Source organism: Coturnix japonica, chromosome 1 (assembly GCF_054131305.1).
Source record: "Coturnix japonica strain WE chromosome 1, WE-NBRP24, whole genome shotgun sequence".
Classification (NCBI taxonomy): Eukaryota; Metazoa; Chordata; class Aves; order Galliformes; family Phasianidae; genus Coturnix; species Coturnix japonica.
Window position 1 is genome coordinate 163,350,302 of NC_140663.1, and position 23,577 is coordinate 163,373,878.

The 23,577-nt window shown below is 43.8% G+C and overlaps 1 protein-coding gene across 2 annotated transcripts; it reads right to left on the reverse strand.

Annotated features, from left to right (window-relative positions):
- Window positions 1-766: 766 nt before the first annotated feature.
- FDX1 (ferredoxin 1) lies at window positions 767-22,332 on the reverse strand. 2 transcript variants are annotated; one of them, XM_015852196.3, is made up of 4 exons: window positions 22,084-22,332; window positions 12,609-12,733; window positions 8,907-9,036; window positions 767-2,924 (listed from the first exon to the last, which is right to left on the reverse strand). In XM_015852196.3, the coding sequence occupies exons 1-4, from the start codon at window positions 22,245-22,247 to the stop codon at window positions 2,810-2,812; spliced, it is 534 nt and encodes a 177-aa protein (XP_015707682.2). In that variant the 5' UTR covers window positions 22,248-22,332; the 3' UTR covers window positions 767-2,809. The 2 variants fall into 2 exon arrangements, with proteins under 2 accessions (XP_015707682.2, XP_015707683.1); XM_015852197.3 differs by having other exon boundaries at window positions 21,695-22,332.
- Window positions 22,333-23,577: the final 1,245 nt, after the last annotated feature.

The following is a 23,577-nucleotide window of genomic DNA, read 5'->3' on the forward strand; positions in this document are numbered from 1 at the left end:
GGGGCCTCCAGAGACTTCGGAAGATCCCCAAGGAGACTCCACAGCCCTCATGTAGCCAGTGCCAGTTCTCTGTCACCTGCACAGCACAGCAGTGCTCCTGGTGTTCAGAGGGACCCTCCCGGGTGCCACTTTATGCCCACTGCCTCCTGTCCTGGCACTGGGCACCACCAAGCATAACCTGGCTCCATCCTCTCTGCACTCGCCCTTCAGTTCTCTATGGACACTGATGGGATATTCCTGAGCCTCCTCTTCTCAAAGTTGAGCAGCCCATGGTACTACTTAATTCTGGTAAGCTGGTTCATAATGTTTTCTAAATCTGTTAATTACCGAAGATGTCCTGAAGAGAACTTATGCTAAAAGTTCTGAAAGATCAATGAGCTCTGAGGTCACAGAACCGCAGCACCCTATGACAGCCCGTGAGCCAACCGCCATGTGCTCATCCAGCGCCGTGATGCGGGAGGCCATGAGGCCGGGGCACCCTGTGCTGCTCGTACAGCCCGCAGCGTGGGCTCAGCCGTTGCCAGGGGCACAACGGGACGGTTTTCAGCCGAGGCCGTCAGGGCGGGGAGCACGTCAGCGCCTCGGCTGTTTTCTCTGACAAACAATAGTTTCTCAAACAAATATCTTTAGTTTTGATGCTTTGCGTGTGATTGAGCAACAGTTCATACATACATGTGACTATGCACCACGAGGTGAAGTTCCACCTTATACCCAGAAACACATCCCAAGGGAGCACAGATCAATACAAACAAGGTGTGTCAGAAGGTGGTATAAAATAAGATTTATTTGCAAATCACTTTGACAAAAAGGACACAAGTATATCTGAGATGGTGGGGATTCCACACCTGTTCTTCTGTCTTTTGACACTTATATTTATATGAACCATGGAATTCTTCCAAAATTCAAAAGGATTTAGAAGGTGTTTTTTACCCCCATTTGTCTTGTCCTGCTGTTCCCCCCATTGGCACACTTAGAGGAGACTCCAACTCTTTATAGTAAGAAGCAGCACATATAAACCAAGCTTGTTCTGTTGTGTTTTAAGGAAAACTTGGACAACAGACTTTTCACTTTTGTTCAGGGCAGCATTAAGCACTTCAAGATTCCATGCAGGAGAAGAGCTCAGTGCTGCAGTAACACAGAGAGCCCCGCAATCAAACACGCCCCACCCTGAAACGTCACATCTCTACTGAAACTTCAGGTCCTTTCTCCTGTAAGACGCAGCACATCTGGTTATGATCCGAGTTCTCTCTCTTGGAAGTTGAGCTGTGTCTCATGTAAAAATGATAAAAGTTTGGTATTTAATAAGAAGTGCAGTGTATAAATGAACCTGGGATGAAGGCAATAACAGCGAGCTTATGTGATTGTGGAAGGGTAACCTCTAAATTACAGCTACTCACAGCAGTTCCAAAGGAAGACAGCAGCATCTTCAGAACACTTCTCCAACCAACCTCAATCTCTCCAGCTTTCAATAAGTCAGGAAATTTCAACTCTGAAGTTGTACTTCTAATTTGATGAGATACAAAGCTCATTTCCAGCTCCTTAACGCTCTCTGAGCAGATCTCGCACATGAAGCATACCTTGCTTTAGGGGAAAGTCCAAAGTGAGCACCACAAAGCAAAGGAATGTCTGCTCAGAGAGGAAAGCAAGGACCGCAAACCTTTTTATCCCCTCAAAACAGCTCTAGAAAATATTTCTTTTTCTAACAGGGACTTCCTGTCCCGCCCCTTATGAAGTTCAAAATAATTCCAATACTCGACACTGGAAAAATAGTAGTTTGTGTTTTTTTCCTCTCCATAAATACAATAATGCAAGAAAAGATGCCCAGGCATCATTGTCACCAGTTCAAATAAGGCATTAATGAATGCATTAAAGCATTCAAATGTAAATAAACATGTTACATGCATAATAAGCCCTAAATCTTAAAATAATGTTATAAAAGTAATAAGTACTGTATTAGTGACAGCCACTGCATTTAGTTATCTTGGCAACAATGAGCAGGTAAACCAATGCAAGTCTTAGACATTACTTTATCTTAGCCTACTTTAGAACAACTAAAATAAGACCCAATTGAGTTTTCTTAGCCATCAATCTACATCAATCTCTTTTTCAACCTCAGTGCATCCATCCAACTTCAGAGAATGGTAAGAGTCTGCATTTACTTCCTGTTTCATACAGCTCCAAGCCTTTACCCGAAGCCCTTTTCAACCTCCACAGTTGCGACATACTGCAACAACCAAATTGCATGTGCCCAGTTCTGTACTGGCCCCTCGTTTTTATGGTTTTAATGGTATTTTCATGAGATGGGATTTGCCACATCTCTCATTTCAAAAACTGGAAAACAACTAGCAGAAAATCCACTACTTGCAAAGGAAGTATCATATTCACTAAGAAAGTAAGATAGCTCTGAGCATGTATCTTTAAGAGCAACACATGAAAAAGCCCTTCTGTAATCTCCCAAGTCCAACTATCAGATCTAGGCCTCACACCTCGCAATGCCCAGGGGGTCTGCAAGTCTTGCACAAGTGATTCAGTTTTCAGTCATCAACAAAGGTTTTGGCAGAGTAAAATTATATGAAACCTGTAATACAGTTGTTAACATTTATAGTCCAGTGATCATTTAGAAGTATTATTGCATCCGAAGCGTAAAAATATAGGAGGTTCTATAAAGAAAAATTAAAATAGCGTTAATCTAGTACTGATAGTCATATAAAATAACTCACAATTATGTAAGTTTCCATATTTAATTACACATTTAAAAATAAGTTATAAAAATAATTAAGCTTCTTTGAAACTCCTACGATGTTTTCTTTTAGGAGTTTTTACTCAAATCTACTGATTGTCTGGCATCAGCAACAGCTTCTGGTACTCGAACAGTCATATTATCCATTGACTTCTTCAAGCAGATCTGGCAGCCTAAACGCGATCTGTAAGGAAATAATATTGGTTTTAGTTCTAGCCAACCATACACCTACCAGTATTTACAGCCCCACTTCCCCAACATTCAGCCAAACTAAACACTTTATGGTCCAGAAAGTGACCTCCTACTACTGCATGGTCATAACCAAGAGAAGCAGCAAACCGCCTGCGTGAACACAAATATATGTCATATCAATCATGGTCATGGATTTACATCCTTAATTTGGGGTGTTTATGTTGGGAAGTTTAACCTGAGTACTTCCCACTTGCTGAGGAAACGTACAAATGGTGACCCTTCCATTTTCAGTGACTTACTAATAGTTCAGCCAAAGGTAGGGACAGACACTTGATCTGCCACAGAACACTCAGCATCTCTGCAGAGACCAAGGCAATTGGATGGAAAGTTTCAGTAAAAGCAAAGACTGACTTACCCACAGCCTTAAGTCAGCTGATGAAAACTGAGCACACACTTGTACAACTCACCTGGCAGCTCTGGTTGATTTAACTTTTATAGCTTCCCAACAAGGTACAACCCGAGTGAGAAGAGATTAGGAACTTTTGGGTCACTTGTATCTTTCTAAAAGCTCATAACCAAGTCAAACATTTTGGATTTTTACAGAATTTCTACCTGGAGTTCTGTGTTTTTCCTTAGATATTTACAGGGCAAAGTATCTATTCCATGGAATCACAAAATTACAAGGTTAGAAAGGACCTATAAGATCATCTAGTCCAACCATCCTCCCTTAACCATACCTACCTCCCTTGCCATACCTATTTATCTCCTCTTAACACAGTTAGTGCTTAATTAGCACTTAAACAGATATCTAAGAAGAAATATCTTCCTATGACTGAAATTAACAAAAGAAACACCTCTGTGGTAAGGTAATGGAGAGCATGCATGAGCTGCCACATGGGGCACATTAACTACCTCATTACATGCACAAATTATAGCTTCAGCAACTTCTAACGTCTCAAATTCCATCTTTTCACAACTCGCTCACTGCGAGCTTAGCACATTTGCCAGCAATTACACACATGAAAGAAGCCTGCCAACTTTTTAGCAGTTCATAAACAAAGAGAATTACAGCTGAGGATCGTTGGATTTTTTACAAGAAAGTGGATGATGATACTCCATGAAAAACAGGAACATATTCTGAAAAGCATCTTTATGGTCCTAAAAATTCACCCACCCAACCAAAACTTTATGTTCACAGAAACAAGAAAACAGCTTGTGCATTGGATGAGGCAGCAGATTTAAACAGCTTCTTTTAAAATAATTTTTAATCTCAATAGTCACCACTGAATTAATCCTCTCTTCCATTTTTGCTTCTTCAGTCCAGCACGGTGCAGCATCTTTCTCCACTGATTTAGAGCTCAAAGCTCATTCCTTGCAAAAGGAATTCAGTTAATTCAGTTAATTCAACCTATACGCCCTGATATTTAAGTACTGAATCCATAAACTTCAGTAAGGATGGGCAATATCCCATGTCACCAGTTGAAAAATAATTTCATCAGTATACGAATGTAGACATAGAAATCATTTTAAAAGTACCATTACATAAATACGAACATATAACACTTTCAAGCACACAGTGATCAACTACTGAAGTTTCCAACTCAGTGCTAGATACAAAAGTGATGTTAATGACTGTATACATCAGCTTCTAATTATTAGAACATATGCATAAAATATCTTACCAGAAAATTTCAACTAATGAATACACAAACGTAACAGTAGCTTTAAAAATTAAATCATAAAGTACATCTCTACTATAGAGATTTGTTTGCAAGGCTTAAATTGATTGAAATTTGTTTCTCAAAAACAGCCAGTGCTAATTGCACGTGTACTCTGTAGCATAACAATACATTTAACCTCATCTGCAATAGCAGGCTCAGGACAAAGAAGTGCTATGTGGCAGTACAAATAACTACATAAAGCTAACTAACACCTTCAGTAAGAAAGAACCTTTTCCTATACAAATTCTTCTGCAGTGCTTGACATGGACCTCTAACCCAATTCTTCCCTCCCCTGACAGCCTAAGAAGGTTGGGCCCCCCAAAGAATGACTTGCCAACTCCTTCCAATGGAAGCCATTCAAGCCTTCACATCTGGAGTATTATGCCCAGTTCTGGGCTCCCCAGTTCAGGAATGACTGAGAACTCCTAGAAAGACCAGTGGAGCACCACTAAGATGACTAGGGGCCTACAGCATCCCTCTAAGGACAGGCTGAGACCTGGACTGTTCAGCCTGGAGAAGAGAATATAGAAGGGATTTTATCAATGCTTATAAATATCTACAGGGAAGGTGCCAAGTGGACAGGCTGTTCTATTTTCAGTGGTGCTCAACAACAGGACAAGGGGCAACAGGTACAAACTGGAGCACAGGAAGTTCCGTATAACATGAGGAAGAACTTCTAAAGTGTAAGGGTGACAGAGCACTGGGACAGGCTGCCCAGAGACATTGCGGAGTCTCCTCTGCAGATATTTAAGACCCACACAGACACTTTCCTATGTAATCTACTGTAAGAAACGAGCTTTGGCATGGGGGTTTGACTAGGTGATCTCCAGAGGTCCCTTCCAGCCCTATGATTTTGTGATCTATTAACATCAAATTTTATTCCTGTCAGTCAATTGGAAAAGATCCCCCAAGGTTGTTTTTTCCCCTACCAGAAACACAGTACTATATACAAACATTGTCATCTTAGTCTTCATCTTTTTTTTTTTCCCCAGGTATTTCATAGATATGGTCAATGTACAAAATCTAGCACACATGAATTTCAGATCCCACTTGACCACCTACATTTACAAGACAGAAAAGTACTTCTATCCTGTTGAAAAACAGTATTTTTGACCAATTAACGGCTCTCTGCTCTTACCCTGCAGCAATCCAGAACTCAGTAAAGGACTTTGGAAGCCAAGTAGCTTCTGGAAGTATGAAGTAACCTTCATGTTCTGTGATCCATTTATGAACTCCCATATCTGTTACTTCTGTCTAACTAAGCTCTGTTGAATTCTTTCCTTACTACTATTTAGCAAAAGCTAAAAAAGCCAACAGGCAATAGACACAAGCCTAATGAACCCAGTATGGAACTAACTGTTCTCTATAGTCAATAATGACATTTTAATGGTTAACTTGCTACCTTCCATTCCTATAGTTTGGAAGCTGGTTAAGTTAACTAATCAAATCTCATGAAGCAATGTCATATGAGTTCCTTTAGAACTCCTGGATGAATACCACCTACCCTTTCCATTTGTTACTACTGATTTATTTGTAATACTACTAATACCACAGACACATAAGAGAGATCTTTCAAGAAAGCTTTCAGCGCAAGGAGATCCTGTAAAGGCTCCAGAGAAAACAATGCAAAAAACATCTGCTGTTACATTATCTCTTTGCATTTTAAGTGCAGCATCTGCATCATCTATTAGTTCCTCATGCAGATGACCTTTTTGCTTCTGATAAGAACAAACAGCCTGCTGAAAAGTAGACAAGTATTTGTTTGGCTTTTATCTCAGTATTTTTTAAACATCTAATTTGCCAGGGTTTGCTTTCCTTCCCTCTCATCTTATTATGTTGAATAACCCCTATTATTCTGAAGCATTATTCTGAAAACAAACAAGTTTGCTTTAGCTTTTTTAATCAGCCTCTCATTTTAAGACATATTAATACTCACAACAGCTGCTAGTTGAAACTTCTCCAGTTCCAGAGTCAGTGACAAGAAAAAACTTTTATCCTTAAACTTTTACTGCAATGCTCTGCCCTGTCTCCATTACAAAGCTTTGTACTAACATAACACCAGCCTGTAGTAAACCAGAGGATCACTTCAGCACTCACTTGTTCTGAAAGCTGTTCTTTCACACATGAAAGATTTCTGGCCATAGAAATGACTCGATGACAGGAAAAACCAACAAAACACCGAAGTCTTCACAGAATCACAGAATTGTAGGGGTTGGAAGGGACCTCTAGAGATCATCAAGTCCAACCCCCCTGCCAAAGCAGGCTCCCTACACCACGTCACACAGGTTGGCGTCCAGGCGGGTCTTAAATATCTCCAGAGAAGGAGACTCCACCACCTCCCTGGGCAGCCTGTTCCAGTGCTCCGTCACCCTCACTGTAAAGAAGTTCTTCCGCACATTCGTGCGGAACTTCCTATGCTGTACTTTCATCCCATTACCCTTAGTCCTGTCCCCATGCACTACTGAAAAGAGACCAACCTCACCACTATGGCTCCCACACCTCAGGGATTTATAAACCTGGATCAAGTCCCCTCTCAGCCTTCTTTTCTCAAGGCTAAAGGTCTTCAGAAGGTCTAAAACTTAGTTTCTCTCAAAATTCTTTGGATTAAACTAATACTTGGATTAAACAGAGAACTCTGGCTTCCTACTGCTTTTCAGTTCTTCAATTAAGAAAACAAAACAAAAAACTTGTTTTAAGCCTTTAATTAAAAGATGGACAGAGAAAAATAGAAGCTGCAACAGGCTTCTTAGCTTGACTTCTTTGCCTTCTCAATCTCCTAAAAAGATAAGATTTGGCTGAAATGAGGAAAAAAAAGTGCACTGTCATGCAGAACAGATTTGTACAAGATTCCAGTGTTACTGGCAAAAGGAGATAAAAAGCTTAATTCAAAATACCTCCTTGCAGACACAGTGAAAAATTAATACTGTACAGGCCAGGTATAAAGCCCTCTGAGATCACTGGAAAGACTCACAGAAGCTTCAAGAAGCACTTCCTTTGAAACTTAAAGAAAAGAGCTAATAAACCTCACTCAGTACAACTACCTATACCTCACGTGGCTACATTCTCTGAGACAAGCTATGTGTACAGCAGCAGGTAGCTCACTAGGAACAGGTGTGTGAAACGAAATGCTCTGAAATGAGAATGTTATGAGGCATGTGACAGTGGGGAGGATAAAGAATAGAGGAGTAAAACACTCTGACATGAGTGGAGACAAAGCCATGTAGAACATCTCAGCCTGGAGAAAAGAAGGCTCAAGAGAGATCTTATCAATAGATACAAATGCTTGAGAAGCTGTGGAGTCTCCTCTTCGGAGATATTCAAAAGCTTCCTGGACGTGGTCCTGGGTACCCTTGTTCTGGGTAGCTCTGCTTGAGCAGGGGCTGGACCAGAGGAGCCCAAAGATGCCTTCCAACTTTGATAATTCTACTGTTCTGCAAAAGGAGGGTCTGATACAAACTAAGATACTAATGTAAACACATCCAAAAAACAAATTAACTAACTGCTGATTGATAGGATCAGAAAACAGAAGGGAAGCAAGAAGGAAGTTCACACACAGGAACACAGTAGCAAAGTTTTTCTACCAGAAACTGGGGATTTTGATCATACTTCAGGATCTGACACTCCCACATCAGACAATTAAGAAGAGTCACTGAACAGAATCACAATAATGGACAACATTTTCACCAACACTTCATCATCACTTTGGGAAAAGGAGGCTGAGGGGAGACCTTATCGCCCTCTTCTAGTACCTGAAAGGTTCTTACAGTGAAAGTGGGGCAAGTCTGTTCTCACTAATGACAAATGACAGGATGAGGTAAAACAGCCTTAGGTTGCACTAGGGCAAGTTTAGGTTGGATATTAGGAAGAACTTCTTTACAGAAAGGTTAGTTAAGTACTGGAATAGGCTCCCCAGGGAGGTGGTTGAGTCACCATCCCTGGACTTGTTTAAGAGCCATTTGGATGTGGTGCTCAGGGATATGATTTAGCGGAGGGTTTTTAAAGTTAGGGTACTGGACTTGATGATCTTCAAGGTCTTCAAGGTCTTTTCCAACCTGGGTAATTCTATGATTCTATGATCAGTACCAACATTAGTATGAACTCAAATAATATTGCAACTTCCCGGTCCTACCCATGTAACAAAATGTAGTTATTCACTAAAAGCTGATTAAGGTGCTTTCAAAGAACACTGGACTGCTCCACTTGCAAACCCTCCTTTCCATTTACTGATGTAGCAAAGCATTACATTGCCTTACGTTTCTGTGAGACCATATGCCAGGTCTAGCATGTCCATCTCTTCATCAGTAATTGCATCTAGTTTCTCAAATATGTGGTCTTCAAAGATTAAATGACACGTTGAACAGGCTAATGTTCCTTCACACGCACCTAAAAAGAACAGCAAGTTAACAGAAAATTCCAGATAACTGAATTTCACACCAATACTTTAATATAGAACATGTTTATGCTAACATAATAAACAGTGTAACTCATGACCAGACTGGAAGAACCACGCAGAAAGCACTCTGCTGCTACACTTCAGAAAGGTATTAGCAACACGTCTTCAAACCAGGCACGATACTGTTCTGCATGATTCGATTTTGAAAATATATCACATCTTCATGTACATAAAAATAGATGTGGGAAACTTTAAAGTGCTGAATGTAGAAGCGGTCACATCAATAATGTGTGTCTTTTAACATTAGGGAAAATTGTAATAAATAAGTTAAATAGAAAAATCAGACACAGTAGACTGTTTAAACAGCAGAAGGTCTTACTGCAACTGCCAAGGAGCAGCAAACTACTCCAGGGCAGATGACTTGTGCAACAGTTTAGTTTCGATACACACAGTTCTACCACTATTACTGCACATAGGATGCCCCCTAGTGATACAAGTAAATAGGTAACACCTGCATTTTACATTTTCTCCTCATTGTCCAACTCCCTCTCAAAAGAGCATTATGCTTCTACATTATTTCCACTGCACTATTTCTCTGTTCTAGTATGATGCTTCATTATCAAATTATTATCGAAATTATGTTATATATGTTACAATTAAAGGTTGGTAAAAGTATCTCAAATATTTTGGATATTATTTACGGTCTATTGACAACATTATCTTCTTTACTCCACTTTACTATATGTTTTAACATGGCTGAAATTAATGTGAAATGAGAGGACCTTAACTGCAGACTAAAGAGTAGCCATACACCTATACAATGGAATTATTTAATGACATCTAAAGGTAGCTATGTCAATGCACTGTGCATTTTTTGGTTTATTCTTTGAATGTACACAACCCTTAACACTATTCTTTAGAACCTTAGGGATTTTACTACTAGCAATGGCATGTATTCATACTTGAATAAAACACACATTAAGCTGTGCTGAGCTAATATACTTCCCCCCCCACTCTGCAATTTCTTCATGCTATATATTCATTCATGCAAACCATAATCCCACTTCCTGCTTTACTTTGCATTATTCCTTCTTAGACTCTCATTAATTTAAGCAAATGCTCTGAAAGTTTGCTTTGTATAGTCAGAAGCCTGTAACTACCATGGAACTAACTGGAAAGTCCAAAGTTCGGAGGAAAAGGGAGGTTTCTTAACTTCCTTCTGTTTTGATTCTAAACAGAACTTGTGCTGAGTTACAATACCCTGAACACATTGGTCTCCTTTACCTCACTTCTTTTACAAGAAGTTTCTGCTCTTCTTTACAAACTGACATATACCTGCTTGTTTCTTTCATTGGTCATTCAAATACTACAGCAATATGCGCTACAAAAAGCCAAATAACAAATTCAGATCACACAACAATAGAGAAGTAACTCAGCACTGTTAGAAATACACCATTTGAGTGTGGCCTTCAGAAGCTTCTAGCTCAGAAATCTCACAAGTGGCATCTCTCATCTTCATAGAGAAATTGTCCAAGCAGACAGAGATCGGGTTAGGAAAGTTAAAGCACTGATAGAATTGAATCAGGCCAGAGACACAGAGGGCATCAAGAAAAGCTTCTTTAAACACTGCCAGCAATAAAACGAAGACTAAGGAAAATGTGATCCCCCCTCTGGAAGGAAACAAGAGCTGGTTATGTGGGATATGCAGAAGGTTGAAGTTCTCAGACTTACTTGCTTCAGCCTTAATCAGCAACTGCTCTAGACACACGGCCTAAGTCACAGAAGGCAAAGGGACTGGGAGGGTGAAGAACTGCCCGCTGTAGGCAGAGATCAGACTCAAGGTATCTAAGGAACCCGAATACACACAAGTCCATGGGACCTGATGGGATGCATCAGTGCATTCCAAAGATCTGGCAGACAAAGTTGCTAAGCTGCTATCCATTGTATTCTTGAAGTTGCAGCAGTTCAGTAAAGTTCCCCCTGACTGGAAAAGGAGAGATAGAACCCTTATTTTTTAAAAAGAAAAAGGAAGATCTTTTTCTTTTTAGAACTACAGGCCAGTCACTCACACCTCTGTGCCTGACAAGGTCACAGAGCAAATCCTTCTGGAAACTATGCTAAGGCACATAGAAAATAGGAAGGTGATTGGTGACTACCAGTTATGACTTAATTAAGGGCAAATTGTGCCTGGCAAGTCTGGTAACTATCTGTGACAAGGTTACAGTGTTGGAGGACAAAGGAAACATCATCTACTTGGACTTGTACAAAGCATTTGATACTACCCCAACACAGCATTCTTGTCTCTGCACCAGAGGCATGGATCTGACAGATGGACCCAAGTGGATAAAAAATGGGCTGGATGGTCACACCCAGAGTTGTGGTCATGTCTAGGTGGAGATTAGTGACAAGCAGTTGTCCCTCGGGGGACTGGCACAATTTAACATCTTTGTCAGTGACATAAACAGTGAAACTGACAGAACCTTCAAAAAGTCTGCAGACAACACTCAGCTGACTGGTGAGACCGAGATACAGCAGAGGGAATGGATGCCATCCAGAAGGACTTGGATAATCTGGAGAGGTTGACCTGTGCAAGTGTAAGGTCCTGCACCCAGGTTGGGGCAATTCCAAGCACAAATACAGGCTGGGAGGAAAATGAATTGAGAGCAGCCATGAGGTGAAGGACTTAAGAAGGGAGGACCAGGAGGGGCAGGGGGATAGGGGAAGAAAGTCAATGAAAAACTCAGCATGAGCTGGCAACATGCAATTGTAGCCCAAGAAGCCAACTGTATCCTTAGCTGCATCACAAGAAACCTGGACAGCAGGATAAGGGAGGTGACTGTCCCCATGTACTCCACTCTTGTAAGATCGCACCCTGCAGTACTGCATCCAGCTTTAGGGGCCCTGTTGTAAGGACATAGAGCTGTTGGAGCAGATCCAGAGGAGGCCACAAGGATGATCAGAGGGCTGGAGCACCTCTCTTGTGAAGACATGCTGAGACGGTCGGGGTTGTTCAGCCTGGCAAAGAGAACACTCCAGGGAGAACTTATAGCAGCCTTCTAATACCTAAAGAAAGGTGCCTACAGGAAAGCTGGAGAGGGACTCTTTATCAGGGAGTGTAAGTTATAGGACAAAGAGTAATGGTAAATTTAGATTTGATATTATGACAAAATTATTTACTCAGATGGAAGTAGGATACTGGAGCAGGCTGCACAGAGATCTGGTGGTTGCCCCATCCCTGGAAGTGTTCAAGGTCAGGCTGGCTGGAGCTTTAGGCAACCTGGTCTACTGGGAGATGTCCTTGCCCATGGCAGAGGGTGGAACTGAAGGGTCTTCAAGGCCTGTTCCAACCTAAACCATTCTATTATTCTTAGGATTCCTCCTTGACACCATTCTGTCACCATTATCCTCCTTCAAGCAAGGCTCACCCCAAATGTCTTTAAGAACTAGATCCAAAATATTCTGTAAGTATTTTATTTGGACTCTCCTCCACATCCAGGTTTTACAAATACATTCATAAATATTTATGAATAAACTGAATATAGCATTCAGGGAATCCACTTACCAAAACCATCTATGTCTAGATTATTTTCAACAACAACATCCAGCAATGAATCTCCGGGTTTTCCTTTGGCTGTTAGCTTGTCACCATCACGGTTTATGAAATGAACAGTTATTTTATCTTCTGAGCTGAAAAAGAAAAGCACATAATGGAACTAAAGAAGCAAATCCATTATATTTTAGATCTTTACATTTGATTGAATACTGCTCCAACAGTAACTTCTATCAACAGCAGGAACACAGAACTCTAATGGAGTTACTGACTTTTCAAAGCTGTAATGGGTACAGGCATTCACTGGTGACACTAAACACAAAGACATGAAAAACAACACCAAAAACCCCTTCAGCTTATGTTTTGTCACTAGAAGCCATACAGAACCCTGATGCTTGAAAGGGATTCAATGCTTTCTTTTAGACACACTATTTGTATTTTCACCAACTAAAAGAGCTGACTTGAAGTACTTCACACTTCTCTGGGAACTCACACTTTGCATTTACAAAATGATCTGGCAGATAACACTAAAAACAATTACCGAGTTTACGATTTTCCCATGCATGGTTAGAACTTCAGGTATTTCATTACCTCTACAATCGAATTCTGTTCTCCTTCCAATAACAGAAGTGGTCCAAAAGTATCCACCTTTTTTGACTGCAGGTTCTCTTAGAATTTCACCTTGTAAATATTTCTAGTGAAGTGCATCAAAATTTCAACACAGACATCACAGCAAAGTATCCTGCTTTGCTTTTTAGACAGTTGTGTATACTTAAGTTTTCATGCAGAATGCAAGGGAATTATTTTTCTTAAGACTAATGCTTTTGATATGGAAACAAATCCGGTGTTCCTTTCACATGCAAATTAAAGGAGAGTCGTTAATTTAATAGCAAATAAAACACAGTTCATTAGAATAAACTGTGCTTTTCATCAGAGCAAGTGAACAACACAAGAAAAACTCGCTAGACAGGGAAGAAACATGCTGAGAGGTGAGAGATACACATAAAATGACTGAAAGCTAATGCAACATCTATACCTCAAATGTGGATTTCAAACTGAGAACAGCTCACTTCATATTACATATGCTCTTTGTAATAACTGTTTGCTTTAAGTGATCTACAACACAGAACACATACAAGCCTGAAAAACCAAGCCACCTCCTAGGAAACTCTAACTTGTAGGGCTGAATATTAATAAAATTTAAAGTGGCCTTAATGTCACATCAGCAAGTCAACCACCTTTGGAACTGGCTACAAAAGCAAATGCAGTTCTAGCAATTAAAGTTGAAGCTCATTTTGAAAAACAAACACATTCACTGCTCTACACTTAATGCACTTGTGCCAGCTGTAAGCTCAGGTGGCAGCAGTACCTGCTATCACATCGTGATGCTGTGACCAACTCCTGACGTATCACCTCTCAGCCTACTATTTGGAAGGCAACTGCAGGTGACTATTAATCATAAATTAATTCCAAAATAATAATCAGTAACGAAGGGCCACCACTGTGGACCTGCATGATTCAAACAAAGCTCACAATATAACAAAATCCTGAAATCCTAGAAGATGCATCTTCACATGATACAATCTGTGTCTGCAGTCACCTGCGGTATTGAGGGAGCACTTCCTGCAAGCCTTTCCACAGAAGTTTAAGTTACCACTGCGCTCTTCTTTCCACTCCTCTGCTCAGCATTCCTGCCTCCCACAGCAAGGATGAAGAAACCAGACCCACCTTCCAGATACACAGCGCAAAATCCACTGCCTTCATCAACAGACAACCTCGCTAATAGGTTTAATTACATCTGCAAGTAGATATTCCAATTTGGAGAGCTAAAGTAAACCAGCAACAATGTTGCTGTTTTTTGTTTGTTTAAGTTCTTGAAGAAGTCCTTTCAGAGCTCACTGAAACACTCATTCACAGAATCACAGAATTGTAGGGGTTAGAAGGGACCTCTAGAGATCATCGAGTCCAGCCCCCTACCAAAGCAGGCTCCCTACACCACGTCACACAGGTCGGCGTCCAGGCGGGTCTTAAATATCTCCAGAGAAGGAGACTCCACCACCTCCCTGGGCAGCCTGTTCCAGTGCTCAGTCACCCTCACTGTAAAGAAGTTCTTGCGCACATTCGTGCAGAACTTCCTATGCTGTAGTTTCATCCCATTACCCCTAGTCCTGTCCCCACGCACTACTGAAAAGAGACCAGACTCACCACTATGGCTCCCACACCTCAGGTATTTATAAACCTGGATCAAGTCCCCTCTCAGCCTTCTTTTCTCAAGGCTAAACAGACCCAGTTCCCTAAGTCTCTCCTCACAGGGGAGATGCTCCAGGCCCTTCACCATCTTAGTGGCCCTCTGCTGGACTCTTTCCAAGGGATCCTTGTCTTTTTTGTACTGGAGAGCCCAGAACTGGACACAATATTCCAAATGAGGCCTCATCAGGGCAGAGTAGAGGGGGAGGATCACCTCCTTCGACCTGCTGGACACGCTCTTTTTAATACACCCCAGAATGCCATTGGCTTTTTTGGCTACAAGGGCACACTGCTGGCTCATGGTCAGTCTGTCGTCCACCAGGACGCCCAGGTCCCTCTCAGCAGAGCTCCTCTCCAGAAGCTCTTCCCCCAGCCTGTACTGGTGCATGCAATTATTTCTACCCAGGTGCAAGACTCTACACTTGCTTTTGACAAACCTCATCCAGTTTCTTACTGCCCAGCTCTCCAGCCTGTCCAGGTCTCACTGAATGGCAGCACGGCCTTCAGGTGTATTAGCCAATCCTCCCAACTTCGTGTCATCAGCAAACTTGCTGAGGGTGGTCACTATCCCCTCATCAAGGTCGTTGATGAAGATGTTGAACAAGACCGGACCCAGTACAGACCCCTGGGGGACGCCGCTAATTACAGGCCTCCAGCCAGACACTGCACCGCCAACGACAACCCTCTGCACTCTGCCAGTCAGCCAATTCTCGACCCACTTCACCGTCCACTCATCTATCCCATACTTCCTCAGCTTTGTTATAAGGATGTCATGGGGGACAGTATCAAAAGCCTTACTGAAATCAAGGTAGACTACATCTACTGCCCTCCCTCTGTCCACCAAGCTAGTGACATCTTCATAAAAGGCTACCAGGCTGGTCGAGCACAACCTCCCCTTGGTGGAGTACATGCTGAGTACTCCTGATAACCTCCTTATCTCCCAGTTGTCTGGAGATGGCATCCAGCACAAGCTGTTCCATCACCTTCCCTGGGACAGAGGTGAGGCTGACCGGCCTTTGCCTTCCAGATGCTGGTGGTAGCAAAGGGGAAAGACTGAGTGCCAAACTAAAAGCTTTGCCTGGAACAAGTGAGCCCTATGAAAGCAGCAGCGGTAAAGAAATAGGCAAGTGGGCATCTTACACTTTGTGACTTCCCAGACCCTCAAAGAGAGGGGAAGTAGAGGAATTGTGTTATTGGAAGAGCAAGCGCAGTAATTACACATTTAGTTCAGAGCTCACTTTAAAGGATCTGCACATATTAAGGAATGAGGCCCAACTAAACATTTATTTATGTTCCTGTGTGTCTGCTGCAAGGTTTGGTCAGGAAAAAATATCTTGAGAATCCAAATGTGGTATCTTCTTCTCCTTCAGTGATCTTTCTAGTCTGCATTGCAAAGAAGAAACCTTTCCAGATGTGTCATGTTAGAAAGCAGTCCGGTGTTTGATTAGAGGTGTTTAAAACCAAGGCTAAAAGGACGTGCAGATAACTGTTTCAAATGTACTTGTTTAAATCCCAGATGCTTCCTACAAAGACCCGCTTGGCCCACAAGCAGAAAGACCTAAAACTGCAGCAAGGAAGAGAACAGAGGAAGATGACTTTGCTGACAAAGAACTGGGAGAGGATTTGCTTCCAGAATAATGCGTGGTCTACTCAAAATCTTTTCTCCTTCTAAAAATTTTAGCCATGAAAATGCCTCTTTGAGATGGTTTTGTACCAGGTTTTAATGAAATAATTGTTGAAACACGTTGTGCTTGTGGTACCATATATTAAACACTTTTGAATTGGAGTTACAGTGTGTTTTACGATTGGTTATTTTGCTTCTTCATTAGAACTGCAAAAAGCAAACTAAATCAATCAAGAAGACGCTGGCAGTTGAGGGGCGGGCCTTCCATGAGCTCCCAGCGTCCACCTGCCATGGTGATGTGGAGGCAGAGTCACAGAGGGTAGAACGGTGGAAACCCCCCTGCAGGTATATAAAGGGCAGTGCCAGTGAGCCGGCAGCCCAGAGCAGAGCGGACAGCGGCAGAGCGAGCAGCAGCAGAGCAGGAGCTGAAGTGAGAAGGGAGGGGGAACGCAGGGGCTGCAGTGAGAAGGGGTGGGGAGGAGCAGGGGCCGAGGGGAGAAGAGATAGGGGGAAGCAGGAGCCCAGGTGAGAAGGGATGGGGAGAAGCAGGGGCTGAAGTGAGAAGAGATAGGGAGAGGAAGGGGTGGATGGGCACGGTGTGGAAACACTGAGAGTGTAGTCCAGGCGCTTCTGCTCCCATTCGCATCACCCGTGAGCGCGGGTGGTGGAGGAGGGTTTGTTGTCTTCTAGGCCAGGGACACGGACACGGCTGGAACACGGCATGCTCCTGGTGTCAGCCCTGCAGCTGTCAGTGCGTGAGGAGAGCGCTGCACCTCCGACCCTCGCTGCTCTGTGACAGTCTCCGGGTCTGCCTCCCAATAAAGCCTGATTCGTGAATCCGTTGCTTGGTGCCTCTCCTTTGTGCGGTCCCTCTTATGACATCGAAGCGTCTTTACACGTGTGTGCCTGTGTGTGGTGTGTGCGCTTGTAGACACGGACAAAGCGTCCCCATGATACACGCAGAGACCAAACCTCTGCTTATTTGACACCCTTCCCCGTATCCAAGAATCTCTGCACTGACAGCACAATGAGCTCTGAGGTCACAGAACCGCAGCGCCCTATGACAGCCCGTGAGCCAACCGCCATGTGCTCATCCAGCGCCGTGATGTGGGAGGCCATGAGGCCGGGGCACCCCGTGCTGCTCGTACAGCCCGCAGCGTGGGCTCAGCCGTTGCCAGGGGCACAACGGGATGGTTTTCAGCCGAGGCGTCAGGGCGGGGAGCACGTCAGCGCCTCGGCTGTTTTCTCTGACAAACATCAGTTCTCCTTCAGAAGCACTGGCCAACTGTGTGCTTCGGTATTGAACACTAGATGAATCAGACTGCCAACATTCTATTTAACGTCTATTGTGTGATGCTCAAACAGTGTCTGATGCATTAATCTCATCACTGTAATCGAAGGTGATGGCATTTTTTAAAATACATAAATGTATTGGCTTTAAAGGCTTGTACTGTTGTACACAGGGGTATCTTCCTAAGTTGGACATACAAAAACATAACAGTTTAAAATGTTCTTAGCTAGAGGTATCGCACCTTTAAATAGGATCATTCCAAGCTGGGGTTACTTTTGCAGCACGTTGCTGTATTCATTTTACTGCCACGTATAACCGGCCACAAAATCACAGAATTGTAGGGGTTGGAAGGGACCTCTAGAGATCATCAAGTCCAACCCCCCTGCCAAAGCAGGCTCCCTACACCACGTCACACAGGTCGTCGTCCAGGCGGGTCTTAAGTATCTCCAGATAAGGAGACTCCACCACCTCCCTGGGCAGCCTGTTCCAGTGCTCCGTCACCCTCACCGTACGGAAGTTCTTCTGCACATTCGTGCAGAACTTCCTATGCTGTACTTTCATCCCATTACCCCTAGACCTGTCCTCACGCACTACTGAAAAGAGACCAGCCTCACCACTATGGCTCCCACACCTCAGGTATTTATAAACCTGGATCAAGTCCCCTCTCAGCTTTCTTTTTTCAAGGCTAAACAGACCCAGTTCCCTAAGTCCTTCCTCATAGGGGAGATGCTCCAGGCCCTTCACCATCTTAGTGGCCCTCCACTGGACTCTTTCCAAGAGATCCCTGTCTTTTTTGTACTGGGGAGCCCAGAATTGGACACAGTATTCCAGATGAGGCCTCACCAGGGCAGAGTAGAGGGGGAGGATCACCTCCTTTGACCTGCTGGACACGCTCTTTTTAATACACCCCAGTATGCCATTGGCTTTTTTGGCTACAAGGGCACACTGCTGGCTCATGGTCAACCTGTCGTGCACCAGGACTGGCCTATAGTTATCCCGGTCTTCCTTCTTGCCCTTTTTGAAGACTGGAGTGACATTCACCAGAACATTTCTGTCAATATGACAAACGTGATCCTAGCAGGAGACAGGGATGCAGTTACATGGGCTTAAGGCGTCTATCAATGCAAGTGCTTAAAAAGGCACTCAATATTTACAACAGACACTTTCTCCCACTACAGCATAAGGCAATCACCAGTAACACAGCCCAAATAGCAAGATGTCTGACTATAGTCCTCTGAGATGACTGGAACCTTCCTAAGTGTCTCCTTAAGTGGCCCTTGGTAGGCAGGTTTTCACAACGCACTTGAACTATCTTCCTCAGTGATTACACTGGAATAACAGCAGTGCCAGATTAACCACAGATCTCCCATCCCTCCTTTGTTCACTTCACCTCCAGCACTCACAAGTGCCCTGCAGTGAACTGGGCTGGAAAGAGAATGGGCTAAAAACCAATCTTGGCAGCCCTGAGGCCATAGGAACAGCAGAACTGGTACAGTCAGATCTACCTGTTACATGACACATCTGTTTAAAATGAGAACACAGGAACAACACCCCTCTTTCTGCAGCCACCATCTTACACTGGCTTCTACCAGCTGTGGGGCAGCAACAGGGCAGGGCATGCCCAACTGAAGTGCCATCTTTAACCCATCAGTTTTTGTTAAAGAACGTTACAAAATTAATCCCTCCTATGAGGATTGATCCACCTGGTTGATCACTGAAACTGAAATTTATTTGTAACAAAGTTTAAGACACTTTGGTCTTCAAGTAGTATCTGTCTTCCTGGAGCTGAACAGGCTGCCCAGAGATGTTGTGGATATCCTGTCCCTGAAGGTGTTTAAGTCCAGGTTGGATGGGGCCCTGAGCAATCTGATCTATAGCTCTCTATAACTTCCTGAAGGGAGGTTGTAGTGAGCTGGGGGTTGGCCTCTTCTCTCTTCTGTGATTCTGTAAATGTGGAGGCTGGCGGCCCTGCAAGTGGCAGGGGGGTTAGAGCTCCATGATCCTTGAGGTCCCACCCTGTGATTCCTGCGACTGACATCTTAAGTATCCTTTGCACAGACAGAAGGTTTAATTTCCAAATCACTGAGGCTTTACAATATGTGAACCTGACTGCTGAAAATGCTTCCAGAAATGTAAGCACGTCACTCGTCACAGGGTCAGAATGGAGAGATTCCACCAGAAGAAAAATCCCACCTGTGTGGAACAACATTTACAGAATCACAGAATCACAGAATTATCAAGGTTGGAAAAGACGTAGAAGATCATCTAGTCCAACCATTACCAATACTTCCAAGCTAAATCATATTCATCAACACCACACCCAAACGTTTCTTGAACACTCCCATGGTCGGTGACTCCACCACCTCCCTGGGCAGTCCATTCCAAAGCCTGACTACCCTTTCTGAGAAGTAATACTTCCTAATGTTCAGCCTGAATCTCCCCTGGCACAGCTTAAAACCATTCCCTCTAGTTCTATCACTGATTACACGAGAGAAGAGGCCGACCCCCAGCTCACTACAACCTCCCTTCAGGAAGTTATAGAGAGCTATAAGGTCTCCCCTGAGCCTCCTCTTCTCCAGGCTGAACAATCCCAGCTCTCCCAGCCGCTCCTCATAAGGCCTGTGCTCCAGACCCCTCACCAACTTCGTATCCCTCCTCTGAACACGTTCCAGGGCCTCAATGTCTTTCTTGCAGTGAGGGGCCCAAAACTGCAAGAAAGAAATTTAGGGTTTATAAGTTTCAAGCAACTTTTGTCTACCCAGACATCATTTACATGGGGAAAGAAAAAAAGTAACAACAAACAAACAACAAGAGCAACAAAACCCCCACCGCTCTGTGAACTGCTCACAGAAAACTAACATGAAATATATGCCAGGTCTTGCGCAAGCATAAATAGCCTCAGGATTCCTGGAAAGAACCAAACATATTTCATGTGATTTACATAAAGCATAAATATTGCAACTCATAGTCTCTATACTATAGGAGAGCTGTTAGATAGCTGCTGTTCCCCATTAAATGCAAAATGGGGATAACAGGAAAAAACAGGCTGAATAAAAATAAAGATGGGAATGAAAACAATGCCTGATAGCTCACTGACACCCTTGGAAACCTCTGCTCACAAGAATCCCTGCTGCTGATGACTTTATATAGCTAGGCCTTCAGTTTCTAGACAAAAGTATAGGTGAGTTTATACGCATCTACTATTATCAATCTTTTTATTGGACTGACACTGGCTGATTGCACAAAGTTAAGGAACCAGGTCTTAATACAACATCCAGATAAAGTAAGTCTTAAGAAAAAAAAAACAGCAGTAAATTGAGGAAGTAATTACAATCAGGTAAGAAAACATTTTCCCTTTACAGTAATCTATTTCCTCCCATTTGTACCTAGTTCAATAACTTTAATTTTTGAAGCCTTGGCAACGCTTTAAAAGAGCACCTACAGGAGAGATTAAAAGCAAACTACTGAAATGACTTCTATGAATCTATAGGAGTTGGACTTGATGATTCTTATAGGTCTCTTCCAACTTGGGATATTCTATGAGTCCAGCCACAGTGGTGAGAGCAGCTGGGAGCAATCCAGGCTCACCCACAGTGCCGGGCAGCTGGCTGGGGGCCCTGCTCTAAGTCAAAGGGCCTGACAGCCAAGATAATCTGGCCTTTAAATCTGTATTTTCAATACTGGAAGCAGGCTGTTTGAATGCTCGAGGTACAGATGGGAAGGCAGGCTTTGATGATACCTACTAAAGTGCAAACCTACAGGTGAGGGCTGTGTGACATTATAAGACTGGTCAGGGGCTCCACACAGCTTAAGTACAAGCACTTTTCATAGAATCATAGATCATAGAATCATAGAATGACCTGGGTTGGAAGGGACCTCAAGGATCATGTAGTTCCAACCCCCTGCCTAGCAGGGCCACCAAACATACACACTTACTAGATCAGGTGAAGAGCTATGCTATAAGCAAGGACGGGTCCCCTCTGTGCTCCCAGCGGCCCAGCAGCGAGCATGGCGCCGTACGATGACCTCCCCGAGGAAGCCCAGCAGCTCTACTCCGCACTTCGGCTCCACCAATACGCATCGCCCGCAGCCCGCTCACAACGCAAGGCCCGGCCAGGCCGAGCTCCGGGCCCCCCCAGACACTACAGGACCTCCAGCAACGCGGAGCTCGGCCTGAGGGAGAGGCGACACGGAGCCGAGGAGGCGTCGGAGCGGGTCAGGGCACAGAGGGCGCCGCGGGAAGGTCACGCAGTGCGGCCCGGCACCACTGTCCCTCGGCCCCGGCCGCCCCACGAGGAGCCCGCCCGCCGCCCCGACCCGCTTACCTGCGCGCCGCCCGCGCCGAGAGGCTGAGCGGCCGCAACGCCCTCACGGCCGCGGCGCTGCAGCTCGGCCCCGTTCCAGATGCCGGCAAGGCGGAGAGGAACCAAAGACGGGAGGGGGCTGCGGCGGCCCGGAAGAGCAGGCGGAGCGGTGCCGGAGCGGCCATGGCGTCGGGCGGCAGCGCGAGGCCTCGGCACCGGGAGGGGTGGGGGCAAAGTCTCGGCTCTTACGCCTCTGGCGCAAGCTGCGGCGACTTTCGCAGCGGTCTACGCCATCTACGTAACGCGCTACCCGCCCCCTCTTGGCGGCATCGAGAGGAGACCGCGGGGTGGGAGGAACGGCGGTACGTAAACTGCGTAACGTAGCGCCGAGTAGCTGGACGGGCCGACGTTCCCGCCTCGTTCCTTCAGTTCCGCCTCAGGCGCTGACAGGTCCCTTCGATCTCAACTGACTCTATGATTCTATATTTGCATAAATGCAGTCAATATTCATGAATATGTAGAAAAGTAGTGTCTAAAAAATAGCACGAGGCCAGATCCTCGGCAGGTATGCTGCTATTCCCTCACACTTGTGAGCGCAGTGTCACTGAATTTCTCTTTTGAAACATCAGAAAAAGTAAACGTTCAGACATCATAGGATCATATATGCACATACATGAGGCAGCATATAGATAACTTCAGCTTTGTGCGGATTTCTAGTGTTGTAAGCTCAAAAGAGTGCATCAGATAATCAGACTTTATCCAGAGGCTGCTTTTGGTAAATTAATGGTTAATACAGGAAATAAATCTGAAAGAAATCCTCTGGACCTTCCAGTCTAAACCTCTGCTGTCATGTACAGTTCAAGAAATTCAACAAAAAAGTATCTGCTGCTTCATTTTTATTTTTTGGCTGGTATTAACCCCACTGAAAATAAATAAATAAAAAGATCACTCTCACTCCTTGGAAGAGCATAAAGCCTAATTATGTGTTAACTTTCAAATAATTCATTTTTTTAAAGTAATTTTTAGTTTAGGATAATAGATATCATTTTTTTTTTCTTGCCCAGTGCTGCCCATGAGTTTAAATGATTCTTAACCTTTCTGATGTTCACTCAGTTTGTTGTATCCTTTCCAGCCCTTTTGTTTTATACTCTGTTTTTATTCAGCTGATTTCACAAGACATGAAACTCTTATGTAATTCTCCTATTTTTCCCATATTCCCTAATTTCTCCATAAGCTACTTTGAATTCATCCATGTTAAACCCGGGCAACTAGTTAAATGCTGCATTCACTTTTACAGGGACTCTACAGCCATCATACATCCTAAGATTATATCTGGTTATTTCTGTGTACACATCAAACTAGTAGTCCCAAATCACAGAATCACAGAATTGTAGGGGTTGGAAGGGACCTCTGGAGATCATCGAGTCCAACCCCCCTGCCAAAGCAGGCTCCCTACACCACGTCACACAGGTCGGCGTCCAGGCGGGTCTTAAATATCTCCAGAGAAGGAGAAAC

What these genes read in the sequence shown, in the direction of transcription:
- FDX1 (XM_015852196.3), bottom strand. Translation starts at nt 22,247, where the DNA reads ATGGCCGCTCCGGCACCGCTCCGCCTGCTCTTCCGGGCCGCCGCAGCC. An exon ending in TCGGCGCGGGCGGCGCGCAG is followed by an intron (nt 12,734 to 22,083) that starts GTAAGCGGGTCG and finishes TTTCTTTTTCAG; the next exon opens with CTCAGAAGATAAAATAACTG. An exon ending in GCATATGGTCTCACAGAAAC is followed by an intron (nt 2,925 to 8,906) that starts GTAAGGCAATGT and finishes ATTTCCTTACAG; the next exon opens with ATCGCGTTTAGGCTGCCAGA.